This window comes from Lissotriton helveticus, chromosome 11 (assembly GCF_964261635.1).
Source record: "Lissotriton helveticus chromosome 11, aLisHel1.1, whole genome shotgun sequence".
NCBI classification, from domain to species: Eukaryota; Metazoa; Chordata; class Amphibia; order Caudata; family Salamandridae; genus Lissotriton; species Lissotriton helveticus.
In genome coordinates, this window is record NC_136072.1 from 542044954 (window position 1) to 542066534 (window position 21581).

A 21581-nucleotide genomic window follows, 5' to 3' on the forward strand; every position below is an offset into this window, starting at 1 on the left:
AAAATGTGCAGGCTACAAAAAGTGGCAATAATGCGGGCAGAAAGGCAGCAGTACACCTACTGGCTAAAACAAACACTTAGCGTCCCAACAGCATGAACCGCTGCACATACGCTCCAGCTCGCACCTAAATAGGTGTTTCTGGAGCCTAGAGGGCTGACCGGGCAGAAATGACGCCCCGGAAGTGTAGCAACCTTAAATACTATGTCAAAACCAACTGAATAGAGACTCAAAAACAAAGAATAAATACATTAAGCTAGTCCTACTATAGGTGGCAAGTGGGTTTGGTTGGATTTAGGAATTTAAAGCAGTTTTTGTAGACTGATACTTAGTATTTATGTAGGGTAAATATTTTGGCAGTAGTTGTTCAAGCCCTTTTTTTGTAGAATTACTCACAAGGAGCCTTTAAGAAACGGACACGGGCTCTACATTCAAACATGCATTAAATACAAAACTTACAGTTTCAGGTATAAGAGGACCAACAGAGTAACCAAACTGTAGCCAAGAAGTGAATGATCTCTGGACACACCCACATCTTTTGGAGCCAACACCCTACGAGACTCTGACCTCACAGATCCCACTAATAATCAGAAACCAAGACCTCCAGATGTAAAGACTAGTACAATCTCTATTCTAACCTAACCTCTATCCACCAGTTTAGAGAGGAGCACGGAAAACATGTTAACCACAATTCTTTCCACAAGATAACTGATTATCTTTCAAATCCCCTAAGGTTTACCTTAAGTATATCAACTTACATGTGCTAGAGATCAATATCCAATGCATTCTTTAGCTAGGTCGGTCCATAAAGCACCCCCAGCAAGGATTGTAGTGCTGCTCAAAACCTTAGCGTATTCTCAGGTCCTGCCTAACGTTGCACATGGCTGGAGCAGATTGTTTCCCATGGATTGGTCTACATTTGTACAAAGCTAGAGCTGGGTTGAACACCGGAGGCCTGCCTACAGTTAGTGTTAGCTGAATGGTCTGCTTATATTTGCATACAGATGTCTAAGACTAAAATTGGGCCTTATCCTGGGATCTGCCTGCAGTTCTTGAGGTTTTAGAGCTGTATATTACCGTGGTTAGCCGCAAGCTTCCCATCCCATGGTCAGAGTAAGGTTTATTTTTCCAGGTTTTACTAACAGTTGGTTGCCAAGGTTGGTTATATTTCCAGGATGGTGATGCAGTTCCTAGTTGCTTTAGCTCCATGGTTTCCAGGAGTTTGATCCAAGAGTCCATCGTTGTAGATCAGGGTAAATTCCCATGGTTTGCTTGCAGCCGATTGTGGCAGGAAGTAGGTTAATGGGTTTTCTCGCAGTATGCATAGTTGTGTAGTGTCTCATAACATTGTGCCAATAAGGCATTCAAGCCTTTTAGGCCCTATATTAATATAAGGTTTACCAATAGACTGGCTACGTCTATTCCTACTTTCTGGAAGTTTGTCATATCACATTAACATTGAAATAGCAAAAATATACTTTTATTTGGATATGTTGAGTCATTATCAAGAGCAGGAGAGTGGCTGGAGCATGGAGACATTTTGCCATCAGGACATACACCTAAAAAACGATTTAAATAACAGTGTCACAGTATGTAGCATGCTCTCAATTGATAGCCAGAGCAAGCCGCTTTACGTCAACAAATACCCACAGCAGGCAGTGTCCCCTCGTCCAATGTGCAGAGAAGCCACTGTACCCCAGCATCTGCAGCAGGCAGTGTCCCCCCCAAAGTCTTCAGTAGACAATGTGTAATCACAGCTTCCACTCCATTATAGGTCGGGGAAAGAATAGGCCTGATTAAAGGTGCTCTTATCCAAAGAGATCTCTGAGATGACAGGTGGTTAGCTTCTTTGGGTACACATGCAAGGCCCCTTCAACCCGGCACAAGGAGAGATTCTCACAGCAGACAGTTTAATTCAGGGTTGGTAGAAGAAGGGCCTCTTAGGGTAGACTGACACTTGTTTGAGACCATAGGCTTTCAGATGAGCTGCACAGCCCCGGAGGCCACCAGAGGAGCAATGGTTCTGTAGCGGATCAGGTGCTGGGATCCCTCTTCCAGGTCGATAACATATTCTCTGGAAAGACAAAAAACAAAATCAGCTTTTCCAAAATTTTCCAGGAGCCACTGACTTGGGGTTAGCCCTGAGAATTAACGAGGGAGACCGAGGCTTAAAGACCCTACCACTAAGACCACCACGATTCATTAAAATATGGCTAATTGCCACAATGAAGACCAATCCAGACCAGTGGTGGCCAGCACGGATCTGGGGTTCGGGAGTATAAGGGGGTTTTAAAATCATTTACCTGATGCCATGTTTCTCCTCCGTCTGTCACCGTCCCTCCCCTGGGGCCGGAACAGGAAGCACCAGAGACAATCACAAAGCTGCAATGCAGGGTTGTGATTGGTCTGAGCGCCGTGGTTGGTACTCAGCCAGGGAATGGGAGCCTGGGCATGTTCTCCACGCAGGATGGAGAACATGCAAAGTGTGCATAAATGTTTGGCCGGCCCGAGATGGCCTGCCAAACATTCATGCACACTTTTGAGTGGGAAAACCACTCCTCCCCCTACTCCTCTGTCATTGCAGCAGCCCGCCCGCGAACCTGCCACAGCAGGAAAACATAAAATAACCACCTTGAGTTATCTCCTCCGCCTTAGCGGAGGAGCCATCGCTGGTCCGGACTCCACTGAGTATTTGCTTATACAGCGCCAGGCAGCTTCAGGCATGCGAGGCTGTGTCAAGGAGTAATGTACTCATAGTCAGCCCTCAGCATGGATGAGCAGCTGCTATGCCCGGAGCACTTCAGATGGGCACAAAAGTCATGCAGAAGTTCCACCCTCATTTCACTTTTTTTTCAGCATCCTGCTGATGAATTGACATTCTCCTCAGCCCCACTTCCGTCTCAGTTTTTAAAAACAGTTGCCTGCCCGCCCTCCCATCAAGCCTCTCACCTCCCACTTGGTGCTACTGCAAAAGAGCTAGATGAGGAAATTCAGGTACGGCGAAGCAAGCATGGGGAGAGGTTTACACACAGCAGGCCAGTCACTGTTCTGAGGTAACCAACCAAGGGCTGTCCTGTGCACAGTAAAGAGCCCTCCAGAAAGATCAAAATCAGTAGGGAGGCTAACAGGAATGATCATCACAATGCAAGGGAGGAGAAGGCCATGGTAAGGAGAGAACTCTCCACCCCTACACAGCAGCTTTGCTCATTTTTTGTCCTCCATACTAGCCACAGACCAGGTCAGTGAGGTGGATGTGGTCTTGTCCCAGTACAAAAGTAGCTGTATGTTCAGTGTATGTATTTATTATGTATTAAGTAATGTTTTCTCTTTGCATTCTAGAACTGACAATTTTGTTCTCAGATAAATGCAGAGCAAAATGTACCAGAAAACATACTGCATTCTAAACAAGGAAGTCATATGCTACTACATATAATTTTAGTTGAAAAGTATGGGCGTCTCATAGTAGGTGTACTTAAAAAAAGAAACAAACAAAAGATGATGGGAGGATGCTTGCAATAAATCTAACCAATGACAAACGCTATGGGTAGCACTTCAACCCATCATTCTTTTGCCCACCATGTCACCTTAGATTAGACCCAGCCATATGCAAATCAGTCTTGATCCTTCTCCAATAAGAACAGTCCACACCGAACTTCCCAGCCAGGTCCTCTCTGAACCGGAACACAAACAACCCATAACTGATTGGGGCTTTTCAGTCGGGTGTAGCTTGGTTCCAGTGGCAGAAAACAAAGGACCCACGTCTGGGCCGCTGACAGCCAATTAGGGTGTTACATCAAACACACAAACAATGATGGGAGGAATGCTTGCAATAATCTGATCTGGTTTTCAGGCTGGATTGTTCCTTCTGGAGTAGGGTCAAGACCGATTTCCATATGACTGGGTCTAATCTGAGGTGACATGGTGGTCAAAAGAACGATGGGTTAGAACACTAACCCGAATGATCGTCAGTGGTTAGACTTATTGCAAGCACCCTGCCATCACCTGTTGCTTCTGAATACTACCCTGCTGGTCTCCTTCCAATCTCCCCACGGCTCACCAGAAAGGACTTCTGCATTTAAACAGAGTGCAGGGTATGCGGTGACAGAGTTGCCTATGCTTTTTAATTTTAGAAAAACAGTTCCCAAACTCCTTAAACAAAATAGCGGACTATGAATTGTTAACGGGGACCTTGAGTTGCCTCTGGGTGAAAGTGTTAGGAGTTTAAAGTGAAGTTGATGAAGCAAAGTAGAGCTAAGGAACCAACTGGCCTTCTCACCAGAGTTTCTAGTACCTGAAAGCAGGGCCAGCTTTAGGGTGGTGTGAACCGATGCAGCCGCTTCTGGCGCTGAAACCCAAGGGCCCTATGCTTAGTAATAACTTATTGGTTTAAAAGCACCTGCTGCAGAGTTCCTTGTGGGGCAGCAGTTTTCAGGCAGTAATAAAAATGTCAAGATAACTTTTGTGACTAATGTTCCTGCTGGAGAGAGATTGGAGTTTCTTCTCATGGCTATTTTGACTAATCAAAGTAATCAGAGAGTTAATGTGGCTGCTGCAAAGAAAGTGTACCAAGCAGATCACCAAACTATATTTTATGTGGACAGCTATGTGAGTTACTGCTTTTGTCACAGAGATCCTTTAGTTACTTGCCGTTCATTTGTTATAATGCTTATATACCTAATAGTGACCTATGAATTGTCAAAGAGCTGCATAAAAACTGTGTGATATATCCTAAAGTCCCTAAACGGTTCTTTGGGGCAGAAATACATTCTCATCAGTAAAGCCAACCCCAACTTCTGTGGTATGTCATAAATCCTGAGTTTGTGTTTCTCCAGACCAAACACTCTTATAATATACTACCTACTAGTAAGGATGAAAAGTTATTTCTACCATTTTTAATCCTAATTGTTTTATGTAACATTTCCTATAGATTGATTTAGTATGATTATGTGTCTCTGTTAAATGTGTGTGGGGTGTAAATTGCTCTGACACCCAACACTGGTATGAGTAGCGCTATAAAAAAAATGCATTAGAGAGAAGGGATATGGAGATGTGAGGGCATTGTTTGAGCGTGGTAGTGATGGAATCCGTGGAGAATGGCATTGGGGCGGGTGCAAAAAAACACTGTTGCACTGTGTGCCACCAGCGCTAAAGCCGACCCCGCCAGAAAGAAATGTAAATGTGTGCAATTGGTAAATAGCTAAATGTAAAAGGTGCTTGGAAGAGAGTATAGGATTTAATTTATGGAGTTACTTGAAGCTTCATGATGACATATGAATTCTTTTTGAGAGATAATGTAAGGGTGTTGAGTTCTGGAAAACGTTTCATTAATAGACTTTTAAATAGGTTTGCAATAGGTACAGTCAAATTATTTATTACTGATATGTGTTCTGTGAAGGCACTTGGTTTATCTTAAACTCTAAATAATTTTGTGGTAGCCTGTCTTATGCTGTGTGTAGTACAATTTTTAAACAATGACTTACATATTCACAGTACTTTTGTTACAGGCTAGGACTTCATAGCACTATAATTATCCATATTTATTATGGGTTTTATGAACAAAGTAAAGCTGAAACTGGTGTATTTCCACATTTATTAAACCAATAAATATGCAATCATGCTTGAATGCCTGCCAGGTTTCAGTGATATGAACACCTCCAGAAGATAAATCAACACACTTATATGAAAAGATGCACATTTCAGCATCAGCCTTATGCATAGCTACTGCCGTTTAAGCCCCTTTACTAAAATGCCTTTCTTTTTTAAACACCTTATCTATCAATCCACACAGTTATTGGCCATGGCAAAGTGTATTTAGGATCACTCAAACAGCACCCATTTTCCTTTTTTTATCCACAATTAAAAATAAATACAGACAAGAAAATACATGTTTTTCTTTCTGTATTTATCTGTAAGAATCAGTAAAAACGGAAACAGGGAGCCTTGATTATTATGTAGCCTATATGAACTACAATTGTCTGCTTGACTGCCAAGTGCCATGGTATTAGTATGGGCCAGGGGGGTTTTATATGAATTCACATTACTATATAATATCAAGTCCAGATATAGGTCACCCCTTCATAACTTACCTGAACATAGATCGTTGAATAAAGTTTGTGCAGAACAATCTCTGTGGACTGGACCATACACTGTACATTGTACTTGAAGCAGTGATTATTTACCGCATTTTAAACTAGAGTTGTGGATCATAAGTTATCTTGGAATTAACCATGTTTTCAACACTCTTCTGAAATATATATGCTACTGTAGGATTCAAATCTTGGCTAGTAGCGAATTCCAGAGCTTGGCAGTTTGTGCTGAGAAAGCAATGCCTCCCGTGGATTTCTTGTATTAGGGTGGTATGATGATCTGTAGTGAAAGCCTGGAGCACAGTGCCCCATTTTGTTTGAATTTTACTTGCAGCTATAGTGGTCCTTCTCCTTAGAAGACTATGCAAATTTGCAGTGCCTTGAACATTGTGCTTTTAGCTATAGGTAGCCAGTGGAGTGACTGTAGGACTGAAGTCATGCATTGTCTTGGGTGAAGACTGAGGATCTGCCTTGTGGCAGCATTTTGGATTAGTTGCATTTTGTGTATGATGAAACTGGGTGTGATAAGGTAAAGGCTGGCGACCCTTGACCCTCCGGGTAGGTTGCTTCTCCACCGCTGCAGCGCCTCCTCAGCCTGCCACCTACCTCTGCCTGCCTGCGACCTTGACCCTCCTGCCTGCCGCCTGCTGCTGCCTCATCCACCCGCCTTGCCAGTGTGCCTGTGCCTGCTCCCCGCCTTTTCTTTCTGTACCCCCCGTGGGCCTGTAACCCCTCACCCCGCTCCGCTGCTCCCCCGTTTTTCCCGCCGCTGACCCCCCTGCGCCCCCCGTGCCCATTGGCTCGCCTGCCCTCCCGCCTCCCAGCTGACCCCTCCTTCTTATGGAGACCCCGTAGCGACCGCGCAGCGGGCGCGCCGAAGGCAAGCCTGTCTGCACTCGTCCGCTACTGGACCGCGCCCAGCACCAGGACCCCTGGCCCTCGACGATGCCAGCCCACCCGACGGACCTACGACGCCGCCACCATCAACGCACTCAACCCCGGCCGGAACTCTGCCTGCTACCGAGCTATCCCGAAACGCACCCACGGACCCTTCACCTGCCAAACCTGCAAATTCACCTGCCTCCGAACCTGCACTGCACCCGCCAAGCCAGACACCAGCAACAATCATCTCAAGTGCATCCTGCTCAACACCCACTCCGTCCACGGACACGCCGTCGAACTCTGGAGCCTCCTCGAAACAACCTCACCAGACGTCGCCTTCCTCACAGAAACATGGATGAACGCCTCCTCAGCCCCCGACATCGCCATAGCCATCCCGGATGGCTACAAGATCACCCGGAGGGACCGCATCAACCAAACTGGAGGAGGCATCGCCATCATCCACAGAAACACCATCCGCATCACGACCAACTCAGACGACACCCTCACCGCCGCCGAGCACCTTCACTTCCAGATACACACCGACCCCAAGACCACCCTCAGGGGTACTCATCTACAGACCCCCGGGACCACGCACCCAATTCAGCGAAGCCATCGCAGACTTCATCAGCCAGTACGCCCTAACCTCCTCAGACTACATCCTCCTAGGGGACCTCAACTTCCACCTGGAGAACAACAATGACAGCAACACCGCAGCCCTACTAGACAACCTCGCCAACCTCGGACTCAAGCAACTGGTGAACACCCCCACCCACTACGCCGGCCACAAGCTAGACCCCATCTTCTCCTCCAGCAAGCACATCTCCTTCAGCCACGCCACCGGACTACACTGGACAGACCACAGCTGCGTCCACTTCAACTTCGAAAGAACCACGACCCACCACCACCCGCAACAGTTTCCCCGCAGAAGCTGGAGCAAGATCACCACCGACCAGCTCACCAACTCCCTCAGCCAGAACCCTCCCACCAACACGAAGGACCCCAACGAAGCAGCCCACAACCTCACCAACTGCACCGATGACCTCGCACCGCTGAAGAAACCTCCCAGCAGACCCGGCAGCAAGAGGGCCTCGTGGTTCACCAACGACCTCATAAACTCCAAGAAAACCTGCCGCACCCTCGAGAAAGCATGGCGCCACGACCAGACAACAGAAAACATGTCAGCCCTCAAGGACGCCACCCTCAAACACCATCAGCTGATCCGCACCACCAAGAGGACAACATTCAAAGAACGATTGGACAACAACACCCACAACAGTAAGGAACTCTTCAGCATCGTTAAAGAGCTCTCCAACCCCAGCGCCGGAAACAACGACATCACACCCTCGCAAGACCTCTGCGACTCACTCGCCTCGTTCTTTCACCGCAAGATCGCCGACATACACAACAGCTTCAGCGCACAGTCCATGCACCCAACCACCGAACCAGCGCCCCCCACCACCACACTCTGCACCTGGACCCCGGTTAGCACCGAAAACACCACCCGCATGATGAACACCACCCACTCCGGCTCCCCAACCGACCCCTGTCCACATCACATCTTCCAACAAAGCAGACACCATCATCGCACCCCATCTCCGGGACATCATTAACTGCTCCTTCGCATCCGCCACCTTCCCGGAGAGCTGGAAACATGCCGAGCTCAGCGCCCTCCTGAAGAAACCCACCGCGGACCCCACGGACCTCAAGAACTTCCGCCCCATCTCGCTCCTCCCTTTTCCTGCCAAAGTCATTGAGAAGACCGTCAACAAACAACTCTCCGCCTTCCTCGAGACAAACGGATCCCTCGACCCCTCGCAGTCCGGCTTCCGAGCAAACCACAGCACCGAGACCGCCCTCATCGCAGCTACCGACGACATCAGGTCCCTGCTCGACAAAGGGGAAACAGCCGCCCTCATCCTCTTAGACCTCTCTGCAGCCTTCGACACCGTATGCCACCGCACCCTAGTAGAGCGCCTCAGCAACACCGGAATCCAAGGAATGGCCTTGGAGTGGATCATCTCGTTCCTCGCCGGAAAAACCCAGAGAGTCCGCCTCCCCCCATTCCGATCCGCGGCCACCAAAGTCATCTGCGGCGCTCCGCAAGGATCCTCGCTCAGCCCCACCCTCTTCAACGTCTACATGAGCCCCCTTGCAGCCATCGCACGCCAACACAACCTCAACATCCTCTTCTACGCTGACGACACCCAGCTGATACTCTCCCTCACCAACGACCCCACCACCGCCAGAACCAGCCTCCAGGAAGGAATGAAAGACGTCGCGGAATGGATGAAGCTCAGCCGTCTGACACTGAACTCAGACAAGACGGAAGTCCTCATCCTGGGACCTTCCCCCTCTGCCTGGGACGACTCCTGGTGGCCCCCGGCCCCGCCCCCAAGCCAACGGACCATGCACGCAACCTGGGCTTCATCCTGGACTCCTCGCTCACAATGACCAAACAAGTCAACGCCGTCTCATCATCCTGTTTCAACACCCTGCGCATGCGCCGTAAGATCTTACGGTGGATCCCCAACGAAACCAGGAAGACGGTCACCCAGGCCCTCGTCACCAGGCGACTGGACTACGGGAACACCCTCCACGCGGGAACCACAGCCAAACTCCAGAAAAGACTCCAGCGCATACAGAACGCTTCTGCACGACTCATCCTGGACATCCCCCGCCACGACCACATCTCTGCCCATCTGAGAGACCTGCACTCGCTCCCCGTCAGCAAGAGGATCACGTTCAGGCTCCTCACCCACGCACACAAGGCTCTCCACGACACGGGCCCCAAATACCTCAACAGCCGCCTCACATTCTACACACCCACCCGCCAGCTTCGATCCGCCAGCCTCGCCCTCGCCTCCGTCCCACGAATCCGCAGAACCACCGCCGGAAGATCCTTCTCCTACCTGGCGGCCAAGACATGGAACTCCCTCCCCACCCACCTTCGGCTGACCCAGGACCATCTCTCCTTCAGGAAGCAACTCAAGACCTAGCTGTTCGAGCAGTAGCGTCTCCTCCTCCTCCCAGCGCCTTGAGACCCTAGCGGGTGAGTAGCGCACTTTACAAATTTTGTTGATTGATTGATAGTCAAGGGTGGAGAAAAGAAGTGTGATGATAGCCTGTATCTTTTGTTAGTATCCAATGTATGAGGAAAATCAACATCGTTTTCATTGTGAAGAAGGCGGTCTCTTTTGCCCTGTTGACATGTGGTATCAGGCTGGGTCTGACTCCATGATTAGCCTGAGGTTCCTTTATTTATCAACAGATGGCCTCCAGTTCATTGGGCCATAAAGCAGTAGGCTGACATTTTTGCCATTGTCCAAAGGTCATGATGTCTCATCATCCATACATCTTTTGTGCAAAAGCTGGCATCAAGTTTTAAGTTATAGAAGTCTTCTGGGCCATCCATTTTTAGAATGATTTGCTTTTTATCTATATAGTTTCAACAGGTGAGGTTGAATGATCTAATCAGGCCTGACAAGGGCATCAGGTAAAGGTTGAATAAAAACAAGATATGATGGACCCCTGAGAGGTCCCACAGTGTTGGTCTGGGGAGCTGATGTGAAAGATGCTAGGTATACTACACTTTGTCCACCTCTCAGATAGGTAGCAAGCCATTTTAGAGTGTTTAAGTAATTTGGGATGAGTCTTTGTAGTAGCATGCGGTGGAGGACTGTGTAAAATGCTGTGGAGAGGTCCAGAAGCAATGGGGAGGCCACTTGGGTTCTTGTCCATTGAGAGTTTTTGGTTATCCCAAGTGGACATGATGACTTCCTGCATGTCTGTGCCTGGTCTGAAACTGGATTGGTAGTCTGACATCAAATTATTTTCCTCTGTAAACAAGGAAGGTTGAGAAACAAAATTGCCCTTCCAAATATTTTCCCTAAGAATGTGCAGTTAGATATTTATCTCTGGTTTAATGGGACAAATGGGCTAAAGTTCAATCTTTTAAGGAGTGGTTAAATTTAGGTTTTCAGCTCGGCTGACAATTGAACTAGTTCTAAGGACTTGCTAAATAATCCTATAGCTACCTCCCCTGCACAGGTTCTGCAAGATATTTTTAAAGAATTTGAAGGTGCTCAGGATGGTCTGCTTGCAGTGATAATATTGAGAAAATCTATTTCTGAAGTTTACATTTTGCATGCTCTGGGTCTTTATACTGGAATGAGAATATCCACATTTTTACCTAAATCATGTTTTAAATGTGAGTTACATTAAACCGATTGTAGTATCTTTTTGCAAAATATTACTCACTGATTTTTGGTCTGTTTAATTTCTTACAAAACATTTTAATTTGATTCTTCATAAATGTAACCATACTATTTCTTCTGTATAAAAGAGCAAGACACAAAGGGCCATATGAATGAACACATTTCCCCATAGACACAGAATGGGTAAAACCCTTTGATACATCTGGCCCAAAGTGTTTAAGCGGTTTCTGGGAAGGGTGATGTGGTTTGACCATGTATAAAAGGAATAAAATATCAGCTGCCATACATTGAGAGGATATAGTAAGTCACATTGGAGTTCCGTCACCTCATAAAGGAACTACGTTGGTCGCCTTTTTCTCTGTGGATACAGAACTTCTAGGTAACTTACTATATCCTTATAATGTACGGCAGGAGGTACTTTATCCCTTATAGTAGACTCCCTGTAACCAATTAACATCACCATAACCAACATAGTGTGCTTACAATCAATGCCTAATTCATCATATTTGTCAATGCAAGTAGCGTTCTTCATTTTTGAAGGCCAAATAAATGTAAATTGCTGGGACTGTGAGGCAGCGTACTCCCAACCCCCATTCTGTTTCAAAGGCTCCCTTGAGCCAGCAAGCTGACGAGCTTTGGAGATGCACCTGTGTGCCTGTGAGTGGTACTGTGACCTGAGAGAAACTTTGCAGCATTTCCAGCAACCCCAGATGATTTTTCTTTGCTCTCTAATACTGCTGCTCTCTACTGAAGACGGGCTCAACCCAGAAACACGTGTCTAGAGATATACAGCAATGTCTGCACCAACTTTGGTGAAAAACTCCAGCTAATTTTGAAGTAAGTTTGAACTGTGTACTGCATTTACCAGGATGCAAAGGGGCGAACTGTGCTGGGACTGTGAGGCAGTGTGCTCCCACCCCCCATAAATTTAACTGTGGTCAGTCTCCTCGCATCATGTAATCTAGATACCCTGTCCACCCATAGAAGGGATTACGTTTTGCAATTCATGCTTTACAAATAAACTTGTTCACGTTTTTCAACAGTGTGAGTGTCTTCAACAGGACCAACGATCTGGTTAAGGAAATCTTTGTTAACATTACATCACCTAGCTCCATCTTTTTCCTTAGTATCTGGAGGGTAACCTATTGAATGCTCTTGGTTGTGAGATGGGTAAAACTCTCTTCTCAATTTCAATGATTTTGAGCAATCTCTCCACATTTTAAGGTGTATAAGACCCTTTCCCCTTAGGGTGGCCTCCCTTTGTCTTTATTTCTGGAGATGTAATTGCTCACCCACTCTGTTTTGTGAGAGTATGTCACCATTTCCCTCGCTGCTCACTTGGTGGATATTTGGGCCTTGAATATATGAATTTTCACTCACCTCTGTTCATCAGTTTCTGGCTCCACTAATATGTTCTTCTGCTCTTGCTTCACCCTCAGGAAAACAAAAGAATCCAGGTTGGGTTTGGGGACTGGAAAGAAAATGTGATGGTTAGTGAAGCATCAAACATAGGCCTCAAAATATACAAGGCTAGAAGTACCCCAGAGACAACTTGCCTCAAACACTACCAGAACATTTTCAGTGGTGGAGCCGAAGAACTTCTTGCTCTTGGTAGTTCTGTGAAAGTGAGGTTTCTATTCAGTGACCCAGGGCCAGGGTAACAGAGTGCAAAAAGTGATTTTTCCTCTTCATAATACAAGGAGAAAGCAATTAAAAAACGCTCTAGTTCTTGAGGACTGGCAAGTTCGGAACCTCAACAACCTCCATCCGAGAGACAAAGTCCCAATACGAGATTCTTCTGGAGGAAACTTCTTACAAGGCAACTGCCACTGTCTTGAGACGTTTTACCTTTTTTAATTTAAATTTTTGCTTTTGCACTTTTATCATGTCAAAAGCCACAGCGTCCTTACCACCCAGCCTACAATTTTATGTGATTTAGCTGGCATGTTGGTATTCCTCTATAGGCATTTCAGCATTTTTATTTAATCCACATTTTACAATGCATGGTTGTAACTCTCTGAGCACATCATCGACACAGAGAAGCCTTGTAATTGTTCCACAGCCTATTCCCGAGTCTTGGTGATGGAGTAAATTATGGCGTTCTTTTGACAGATATACCAGTCTCTTTTGTGGAACTAGCTGGTTTGCTGGCTACCTGTACCTCCATCCTCGAACCTCATCTGAGACAGATGACAAGTAACTGTAGACCCCCATTCCCCTCTAGAAATCCTGGCACCTATGTGAAGATCCATGCTCACCTTTCCACCTGTTCAAACCCAGAAAGCATTAGCTTTATCTGTTCTACCACAATGCACATAGACTGTGCTACTGTAAACACCCAGCTTCCTTCACACTAATCCAGAAGAACGCCCACCCACCATAGTTCCAGCCCAGAAACCTGTACCATCTGAACTAAATTTTTGAATCATCCTTATTTGTTCCACCAACAGGAATCCTAGCACTACCAGAGAGATCTTAGCTGCTTGGTTTATTTAGCTGGAACCACAGCCTTAACTCACTTAGTTCCACCTTCCACTGGTGCTTCATGCTCCATCTGTGGCTTCTAGGGCCCTCTGTACTATTCAAGACCCCCTCAGTGCTAGCAGGTGACCTACTTTGAACATACCAGGACATAGCGCGCTTAGCCGCATTGATAAAGGATAGGATTATTATTCCAGATCCTGTTACTCTTTAGAACCTCTACTCGCACTGGACATTCTCTGAACCCTGCTAAATATCTACCTTCCACCATGTCATCAAGTCCTGAATTCCACAAACCGTAGTATATTTAGTTTGTGCTAATAGCACATCCTTATCTGCCAGTTATCATGAGGATCTCCCACTACTGCAATACTCAACTTTGACAATTATGCTTTTCTCACCTGATTTGAGCAGCTCCACTGTCTGCAGGTTGGGTGGCATGTGCTTCAGTGCCACGTTCTTCAGGTGGTTTTCTGTGTTTGCCATGTACCTACAAGGATGAGAATGTAGGGTTACCCCAAGAAGGCAAGTTAGAAAGACGCATTCACACAAACCCAGTGTACAGTGGCAAATCAAGAGGTGCAGCTGAACCAACAAATTTGAGAGCTGACCATGAAACCAACTTCAACGTTCTCATGGTGGGAATAGATTTTTAAATATGCTTCGGGATCGTCTGAAAACCCTTTTCTCACTAAAGAATATTGCTATGGATGTTGTGTCAGCAGTTACAGGAAAAGACCACAAAGTGCCATTTGTGAGAACAGGATGGGATAAGTCTGGGCTAGAACAATGCAGTCTTTGCTTTGGATGGTAAAAGGTTATGAAAGTGACAAACGCCATGTGAGTTCTATAAACAGACACTGCAGGAAAGGTTACCATCAAAGCCAACCCTGATACAGAGTAAAATGCACTATGTATCTTAATTGGGATTCATTGTATATCCAGCACAATATACCCAACATTGCATACCATTGTTCGAGTCTCACCAACAAATAGTCATACTCCTAACTCATATGCTAGACAGGACCTTCTGACCTTCATGTGTATAACATAGTTCTTAAGCCTTAGTTTGGCAAATATTGGCCAAACTATAGGGACTATCATGCCCTACACGGTCCTAGAAACACCCCAGCAAAACTAGCATAAAATTCCACCAAACCAAATCGTACCCTCACACTTCACAATCAAGCCAAATCATGGACAAAAACCCCCAAATTAAGACAGATGACAACATGGGAAAGCCTTTTGGCTTATCTATTTATTCACTACATCTTCCAAGATTGAACTAAATGTACTTTTCACTAACTCACACATTTTGTAATTAAACACTAAGCAAACTCTCTAGGCACAAATAACCAATCAACAAAAAAGCTAACAAACAATATCAATGGCTTCTCAAGTTTGATGCGAGCATGAAAGGATGCCCAGACAAAGCTACAACAATGGTGCCGGACTCTAAAGAAATTGAAAATTACGTAATATATACATATACTCATATTCAACATTTCCATCAAAACTAGGCCTCAGTGTTAGAAGAACTCTTCCAGTAAGATTAACACCAAATGTCACATACATTCCAGGACTGTGTAAAATATTAAACTGAATTTCCAGTGGTCACATCCAGTAACAAGCATTTACAATGCAATGGTTTTGCCTTTGTTAAAGTTAGAGCTATTGGCATTGCTCTTGACACTCTGAAGCTCCACTCTGAAGCTCCACTCTGAAGCTCCACTCTGAAGCTCCACTCTGAAGCTCCACTCTGCACTCTGAAGCTGCACTCTGAAGCTCCACTCTGCACTCTGAAGCTCCACTCTGCACTCTGAAGCTCCACTCTGAAGCTCCACTCTGAAGCTCCACTCTGAAGCTCCACTCTGAAGCTCCACTCTGAAGCTCCACTCTGAAGCTCCACTCTGAAGCTCCACTCTGAAGCTCCACTCTGCACTCTGAAGCTCCACTCTGCACTCTGAATCTGCACTCTGAAGCTCCACTCTGCACTCTGAAGCTCCACTCTGCACTCTGAAGCTCCACTCTGCACTCTGAAGCTCCACTCTGCACTCTGAAGCTCCACTCTGCACTCTGAAGCTCCACTCTGAAGCTGCACTCTGAAGCTCCACTCTGAAGCTCCACTCTGAAGCTCCACTCTGCACTCTGAAGCTCCACTCTGAAGCTCCACTCTGCACTCTGAAGCTCCACTCTGAAGCTCCACTCTGAAGCTCCACTCTGAAGCGCCACTCTGAAGCGCCACTCTGAAGCGCCACTCTGAAGCGCCACTCTGCAGCTCCACTCTGCAGCTCCACTCTGCAGCTCCACTCTGCAGCTCCACTCTGCAGCTCCACTCTGCAGCTCCACTCTGCAGCTCCACTCTGCAGCTCCACTCTGCAGCTCCACTCTGAATCTGCAGCTCCACTCTGCACTCTGAAGCTCCACTCTGAAGCTCCACTCTGAAGCTCCACTCTGAAGCTCCACTCTGAAGCTCCACTCTGAAGCTCCACTCTGAAGCTCCACTCTGAAGCTCCACTCTGAAGCTCCACTCTGAAGCTCCACTCTGAAGCTCCACTCTGAAGCTCCACTCTGAAGCTCCACTCTGCACTCTGAAGCTCCACTCTGAAGCTCCACTCTGCACTCTGAAGCTCCACTCTGAAGCTCCACTCTGCACTCTGAAGCGCCACTCTGAAGCTCCACTCTGAAGCTCCACTCTGAAGCTCCACTCTGCAGCTCCACTCTGAATCTGCAGCTCCACTCTGAATCTGCAGCTCCACTCTGAATCTGCAGCTCCACTCTGAATCTGCAGCTACACTCTGAAGCTACACTCTGAAGCTACACTCTGAAGCTACACTCTGAAGCTACACTCTGAAGCTACACTCTGAAGCTACACTCTGAAGCTGCACTCTGAAGCTACACTCTGAAGCTACACTCTGAAGCTACACTCTGAAGCTGCACTCTGAAGCTACACTCTGCACTCTGAAGCTACACTCTGCACTCTGAAGCTCCACTCTGCACTCTGAAGCTCCACTCTGCACTCTGAAGCTCCACTCTGCACTCTGAAGCTCCACTCTGAAGCTCCACTCTGCACTCTGAAGCTCCACTCTGCACTCTGAAGCTCCACTCTGAAGCTCCACTCTGCACTCTGAAGCTCCACTCTGAAGCTCCACTCTGCACTCTGAAGCTCCACTCTGAAGCTCCACTCTGAAGCTCCACTCTGAAGCTCCACTCTGAAGCTCCACTCTGAAGCTCCACTCTGAAGCTCCACTCTGAAGCTCCACTCTGCACTCTGAAGCTCCACTCTGAAGCTCCACTCTGCACTCTGAAGCTCCACTCTGAAGCTCCACTCTGCACTCTGAAGCTCCACTCTGAAGCTCCACTCTGCACTCTGAAGCTGCACTCTGAAGCTCCACTCTGCACTCTGAAGCTGCACTCTGAAGCTCCACTCTGCACTCTGAAGCTGCACTCTGAAGCTCCACTCTGCACTCTGAAGCTCCACTCTGCACTCTGAAGCTACACTCTGAAGCTACACTCTGAAGCTACACTCTGAAGCTACACTCTGAAGCTACACTCTGAAGCTACACTCTGAAGCTACACTCTGAAGCTACACTCTGAAGCTACACTCTGAAGCTACACTCTGCACTCTGAAGCTCCACTCTGCACTCTGAAGCTCCACTTTGCACTCTGAAGCTCCACTCTGCACTCTGAAGCTCCACTCTGAAGCTCCACTCTGCACTCTGAAGCTCCACTCTGCACTCTGAAGCTCCACTCTGCACTCTGAAGCTCCACTCTGAAGCTCCACTCTGCACTCTGAAGCTCCACTCTGAAGCTCCACTCTGAAGCTCCACTCTGAAGCTCCACTCTGCACTCTGAAGCACCACTCTGCACTCTGAAGCTCCACTCTGAAGCTCCACTCTGAAGCTCCACTCTGCACTCTGAAGCTCCACTCTGCACTCTGAAGCTCCACTCTGAAGCTCCACTCTGCACTCTGAAGCTGCACTCTGAAGCTGCACTCTGAAGCTCCACTCTGCACTCTGAAGCTGCACTCTGAAGCTCCACTCTGCACTCTGAAGCTGCACTCTGAAGCTCCACTCTGCACTCTGAAGCTCCACTCTGCACTCTGAAGCTCCACTCTGCACTCTGAAGCTCCACTCTGCACTCTGAAGCTCCACTCTGCACTCTGAAGCTCCACTCTGCACTCTGAAGCTCCACTCTGCACTCTGAGTCTCCACTCTGAAGCTCCACTCTGCACTCTGAAGCTCCACTCTGAAGCTCCACTCTCCACTCTGAAGCGCCACTCTGAAGCGCCACTCTGAAGCTCCACTCTGCAGCTCCACTCTGCAGCTCCACTCTGCAGCTCCACTCTGAATCTGCAGCTCCACTCTGAATCTGAAGCTCCACTCTGAATCTGAAGCTCCACTCTGAAGCTCCACTCTGAAGCTCCACTCTGAAGCTCCACTCTGAAGCTCCACTCTGAAGCTCCACTCTGAAGCTCCACTCTGAAGCTCCACTCTGCACTCTGAAGCTCCACTCTGAAGCTCCACTCTGCACTCTGAAGCTCCACTCTGAAGCTCCACTCTGAAGCTCCACTCTGAAGCTCCACTCTGAAGCTCCACTCTGAAGCTCCACTCTGAAGCTCCACTCTGAAGCTCCACTCTGAAGCTCCACTCTGAAGCTCCACTCTGCACTCTGAAGCTCCACTCTGAAGCTCCACTCTGCACTCTGAAGCTCCACTCTGAAGCTCCACTCTGCACTCTGAAGCTCCACTCTGAAGCTCCACTCTGCACTCTGAAGCTCCACTCTGAAGCTCCACTCTGCACTCTGAAGCTGCACTCTGAAGCTCCACTCTGCACTCTGAAGCTGCACTCTGAAGCTCCACTCTGCACTCTGAAGCTGCACTCTGAAGCTCCACTCTGCACTCTGAAGCTCCACTCTGCACTCTGAAGCTCCACTCTGCACTCTGAAGCTCCACTCTGAAGCTCCACTCTGCACTCTGAAGCTCCACTCTGAAGCTCCACTCTGCACTCTGAAGCTCCACTCTGAAGCTCCACTCTCCACTCTGAAGCGCCACTCTGCAGCTCCACTCTGCAGCTCCACTCTGCAGCTCCACTCTGAATCTGCAGCTCCACTCTGAATCTGCAGCTCCACTCTGAATCTGAAGCTCCACTCTGAAGCTCCACTCTGAAGCTCCACTCTGAAGCTCCACTCTGAAGCTCCACTCTGAAGCTCCACTCTGAAGCTCCACTCTGAAGCTCCACTCTGAAGCTCCACTCTGAAGCTCCACTCTGAAGCTGCACTCTGAAGCTCCACTCTGAAGCTCCACTCTGAAGCTCCACTCTGAAGCTCCACTCTGAAGCTCCACTCTGCACTCTGAAGCTCCACTCTGAAGCTCCACTCTGCACTCTGAAGCTCCACTCTGCACTCTGAATCTGCACTCTGAAGCTCCACTCTGCACTCTGAAGCTCCACTCTGCACTCTGAAGCTCCACTCTGCACTCTGAAGCTCCACTCTGCACTCTGAAGCTCCACTCTGAAGCTCCACTCTGCACTCTGAAGCTCCACTCTGAAGCTCCACTCTGCACTCTGAAGCTCCACTCTGAAGCTCCACTCTGCACTCTGAAGCTCCACTCTGAAGCTCCACTCTGCACTCTGAAGCTCCACTCTGAAGCTCCACTCTGCACTCTGAAGCTCCACTCAGAAGCTCCACGCTCCACTCTGAAGCGCCACTCTGAAGCGCCACTCTGAAGCGCCACTCTGAAGCGCCACTCTGAAGCGCCACTCTGAAGCGCCACTCTGCAGCGCCACTCTGCAGCGCCACTCTGCAGCGCCACTCTGCAGCGCCACTCTGCAGCTCCACTCTGCAGCTCCACTCTGAATCTGCAGCTCCACTCTGCACTCTGAAGCTCCACTCTGCACTCTGAAGCTCCACTCTGCACTCTGAAGCTCCACTCTGAAGCTCCACTCTGAAGCTCCACTCTGAAGCTCCACTCTGAAGCTCCACTCTGCACTCTGAAGCTCCACTCTGCACTCTGAAGCTCCACTCTGCACTCTGAAGCTCCACGCTCCACTCTGAAGCTCCACTCTGAAGCTCCACTCTGAAGCTCCACTCTGAAGCTCCACTCTGAAGCTCCACTCTGAAGCTCCACTCTGAAGCTCCACTCTGAAGCTCCACTCTGAAGCTCCACTCTGAAGCTCCACTCTGCACTCTGAAGCTCCACTCTGAAGCTCCACTCTGCACTCTGAAGCTCCACTCTGAAGCTCCACTCTGCACTCTGAAGCTCCACTCTGAAGCGCCACTCTGAAGCTCCACTCTGAAGCTCCACTCTGAAGCTCCACTCTGAAGCTCCACTCTGAAGCTCCACTCTGAAGCTCCACTCTGAAGCTCCACTCTGAAGCTCCACTCTGAAGCTCCACTCTGAAGCTCCACTCTGAAGCTCCACTCTGAAGCTCCACTCTGAAGCTCCACTCTGAAGCTCCACTCTGAAGCTCCACTCTGCACTCTGAAGCTCCACTCTGCACTCTGAAGCTCCACTCTGCACTCTGAAGCTCCACTCTGCACTCTGAAGCTCCACTCTGCACTCTGAAGCTCCACTCTGCACTCTGAAGCTCCACTCTGCACTCTGAAGCTCCACTCTGCACTCTGAAGCTCCACTCTGCACTCTGAAGCTCCACTCTGAAGCTCCACTCTGCACTCTGAAGCTCCACTCTGAAGCTCCACTCTGAAGCTCCACTCTGCACTCTGAAGCTCCACTCTGAAGCTCCACTCTGCACTCTGAAGCTGCACTCTGAAGCTCCACTCTGCACTCTGAAGCTGCACTCTGAAGCTCCACTCTGCACTCTGAAGCTCCACTCTGCACTCTGAAGCTCCACTCTGCACTCTGAAGCTCCACTCTGCACTCTGAAGCTCCACTCTGCACTCTGAAGCTCCACTCTGCACTCTGAAGCTCCACTCTGAAGCTCCACTCTGCACTCTGAAGCTCCACTCTGAAGCTCCACTCTGCACTCTGAAGCTCCACTCTGAAGCTCCACTCTGCACTCTGAAGCTCCACTCTGAAGCTCCACTCTGCACTCTGAAGCTCCACTCTGAAGCTCCACTCTGCACTCTGAAGCTCCACTCTGAAGCTCCACTCTCCACTCTGAAGCGCCACTCTGAAGCTCCACTCTGCAGCTCCACTCTGCAGCTCCACTCTGAATCTGCAGCTCCACTCTGAATCTGAAGCTCCACTCTGAAGCTCCACTCTGAAGCTCCACTCTGAAGCTCCACTCTGAAGCTCCACTCTGAAGCTCCACTCTGAAGCTCCACTCTGAAGCTCCACTCTGCACTCTGAAGCTCCACTCTGCACTCTGAAGCTCCACTCTGAAGCTCCACTCTGCACTCTGAAGCTCCACTCTGAAGCTCCACTCTGCACTCTGAAGCTCCACTCTGAAGCTCCACTCTGCACTCTGAAGCTCCACTCTGAAGCTCCACTCTGCACTCTGAAGCTCCACTCTGAAGCTCTATCTGAAGCTCCACTCTGCACTCTGAAGCTCCACTCTGCACTCTGAAGCTCCACTCTGCACTCTGAAGCTCAACTCTGCACTCTGAAGCTCCACTCTGCACTCTGAAGCTCCACTCTGCACTCTGAAGCTCCACTCTGCACTCTGAAGCTCCACTCTGCACTCTGAAGCTCCACTCTGCACTCTGAAGCTCCACTCTGCACTCTGAAGCTCCACTCTGCACTCTGAAGCTCCACTCTGCACTCTGAAGCTGCACTCTGAAGCTCCACTCTGCACTCTGAAGCTGCACTCTGAAGCTCCACTCTGCACTCTGAAGCTGCACTCTGAAGCTCCACTCTGCACTCTGAAGCTCCACTCTGAAGCTCCACTCTCCACTCTGAAGCTCCACTCTGAAGCTCCACTCTGAAGCTCCACTCTGAAGCTCCACTCTGAAGCTCCACTCT

General features: G+C 48.5%; 1 protein-coding gene across 4 annotated transcripts in view; it reads right to left on the reverse strand.

Annotated features, from left to right (window-relative positions):
• Positions 1–1455: 1455 nt before the first annotated feature.
• The window catches only part of GINS4 (GINS complex subunit 4), an 89634-nt gene continuing 69508 nt past the window's right edge, over positions 1456–21581 (reverse strand). For all 4 annotated transcript variants that reach the window (XM_078665382.1, XM_078665383.1, XM_078665385.1 and 1 more), the window contains exons 6-8: positions 14062–14150; positions 12560–12650; positions 1456–2071 (exon numbers count right to left, since the gene is read on the reverse strand). In XM_078665382.1, coding sequence (XP_078521508.1) covers positions 1975–2071; positions 12560–12650; positions 14062–14150 — 277 coding nt within the window. In that variant the 3' untranslated portion in view covers positions 1456–1974. The remainder of the gene's footprint in view (positions 2072–12559; positions 12651–14061; positions 14151–21581) is intronic.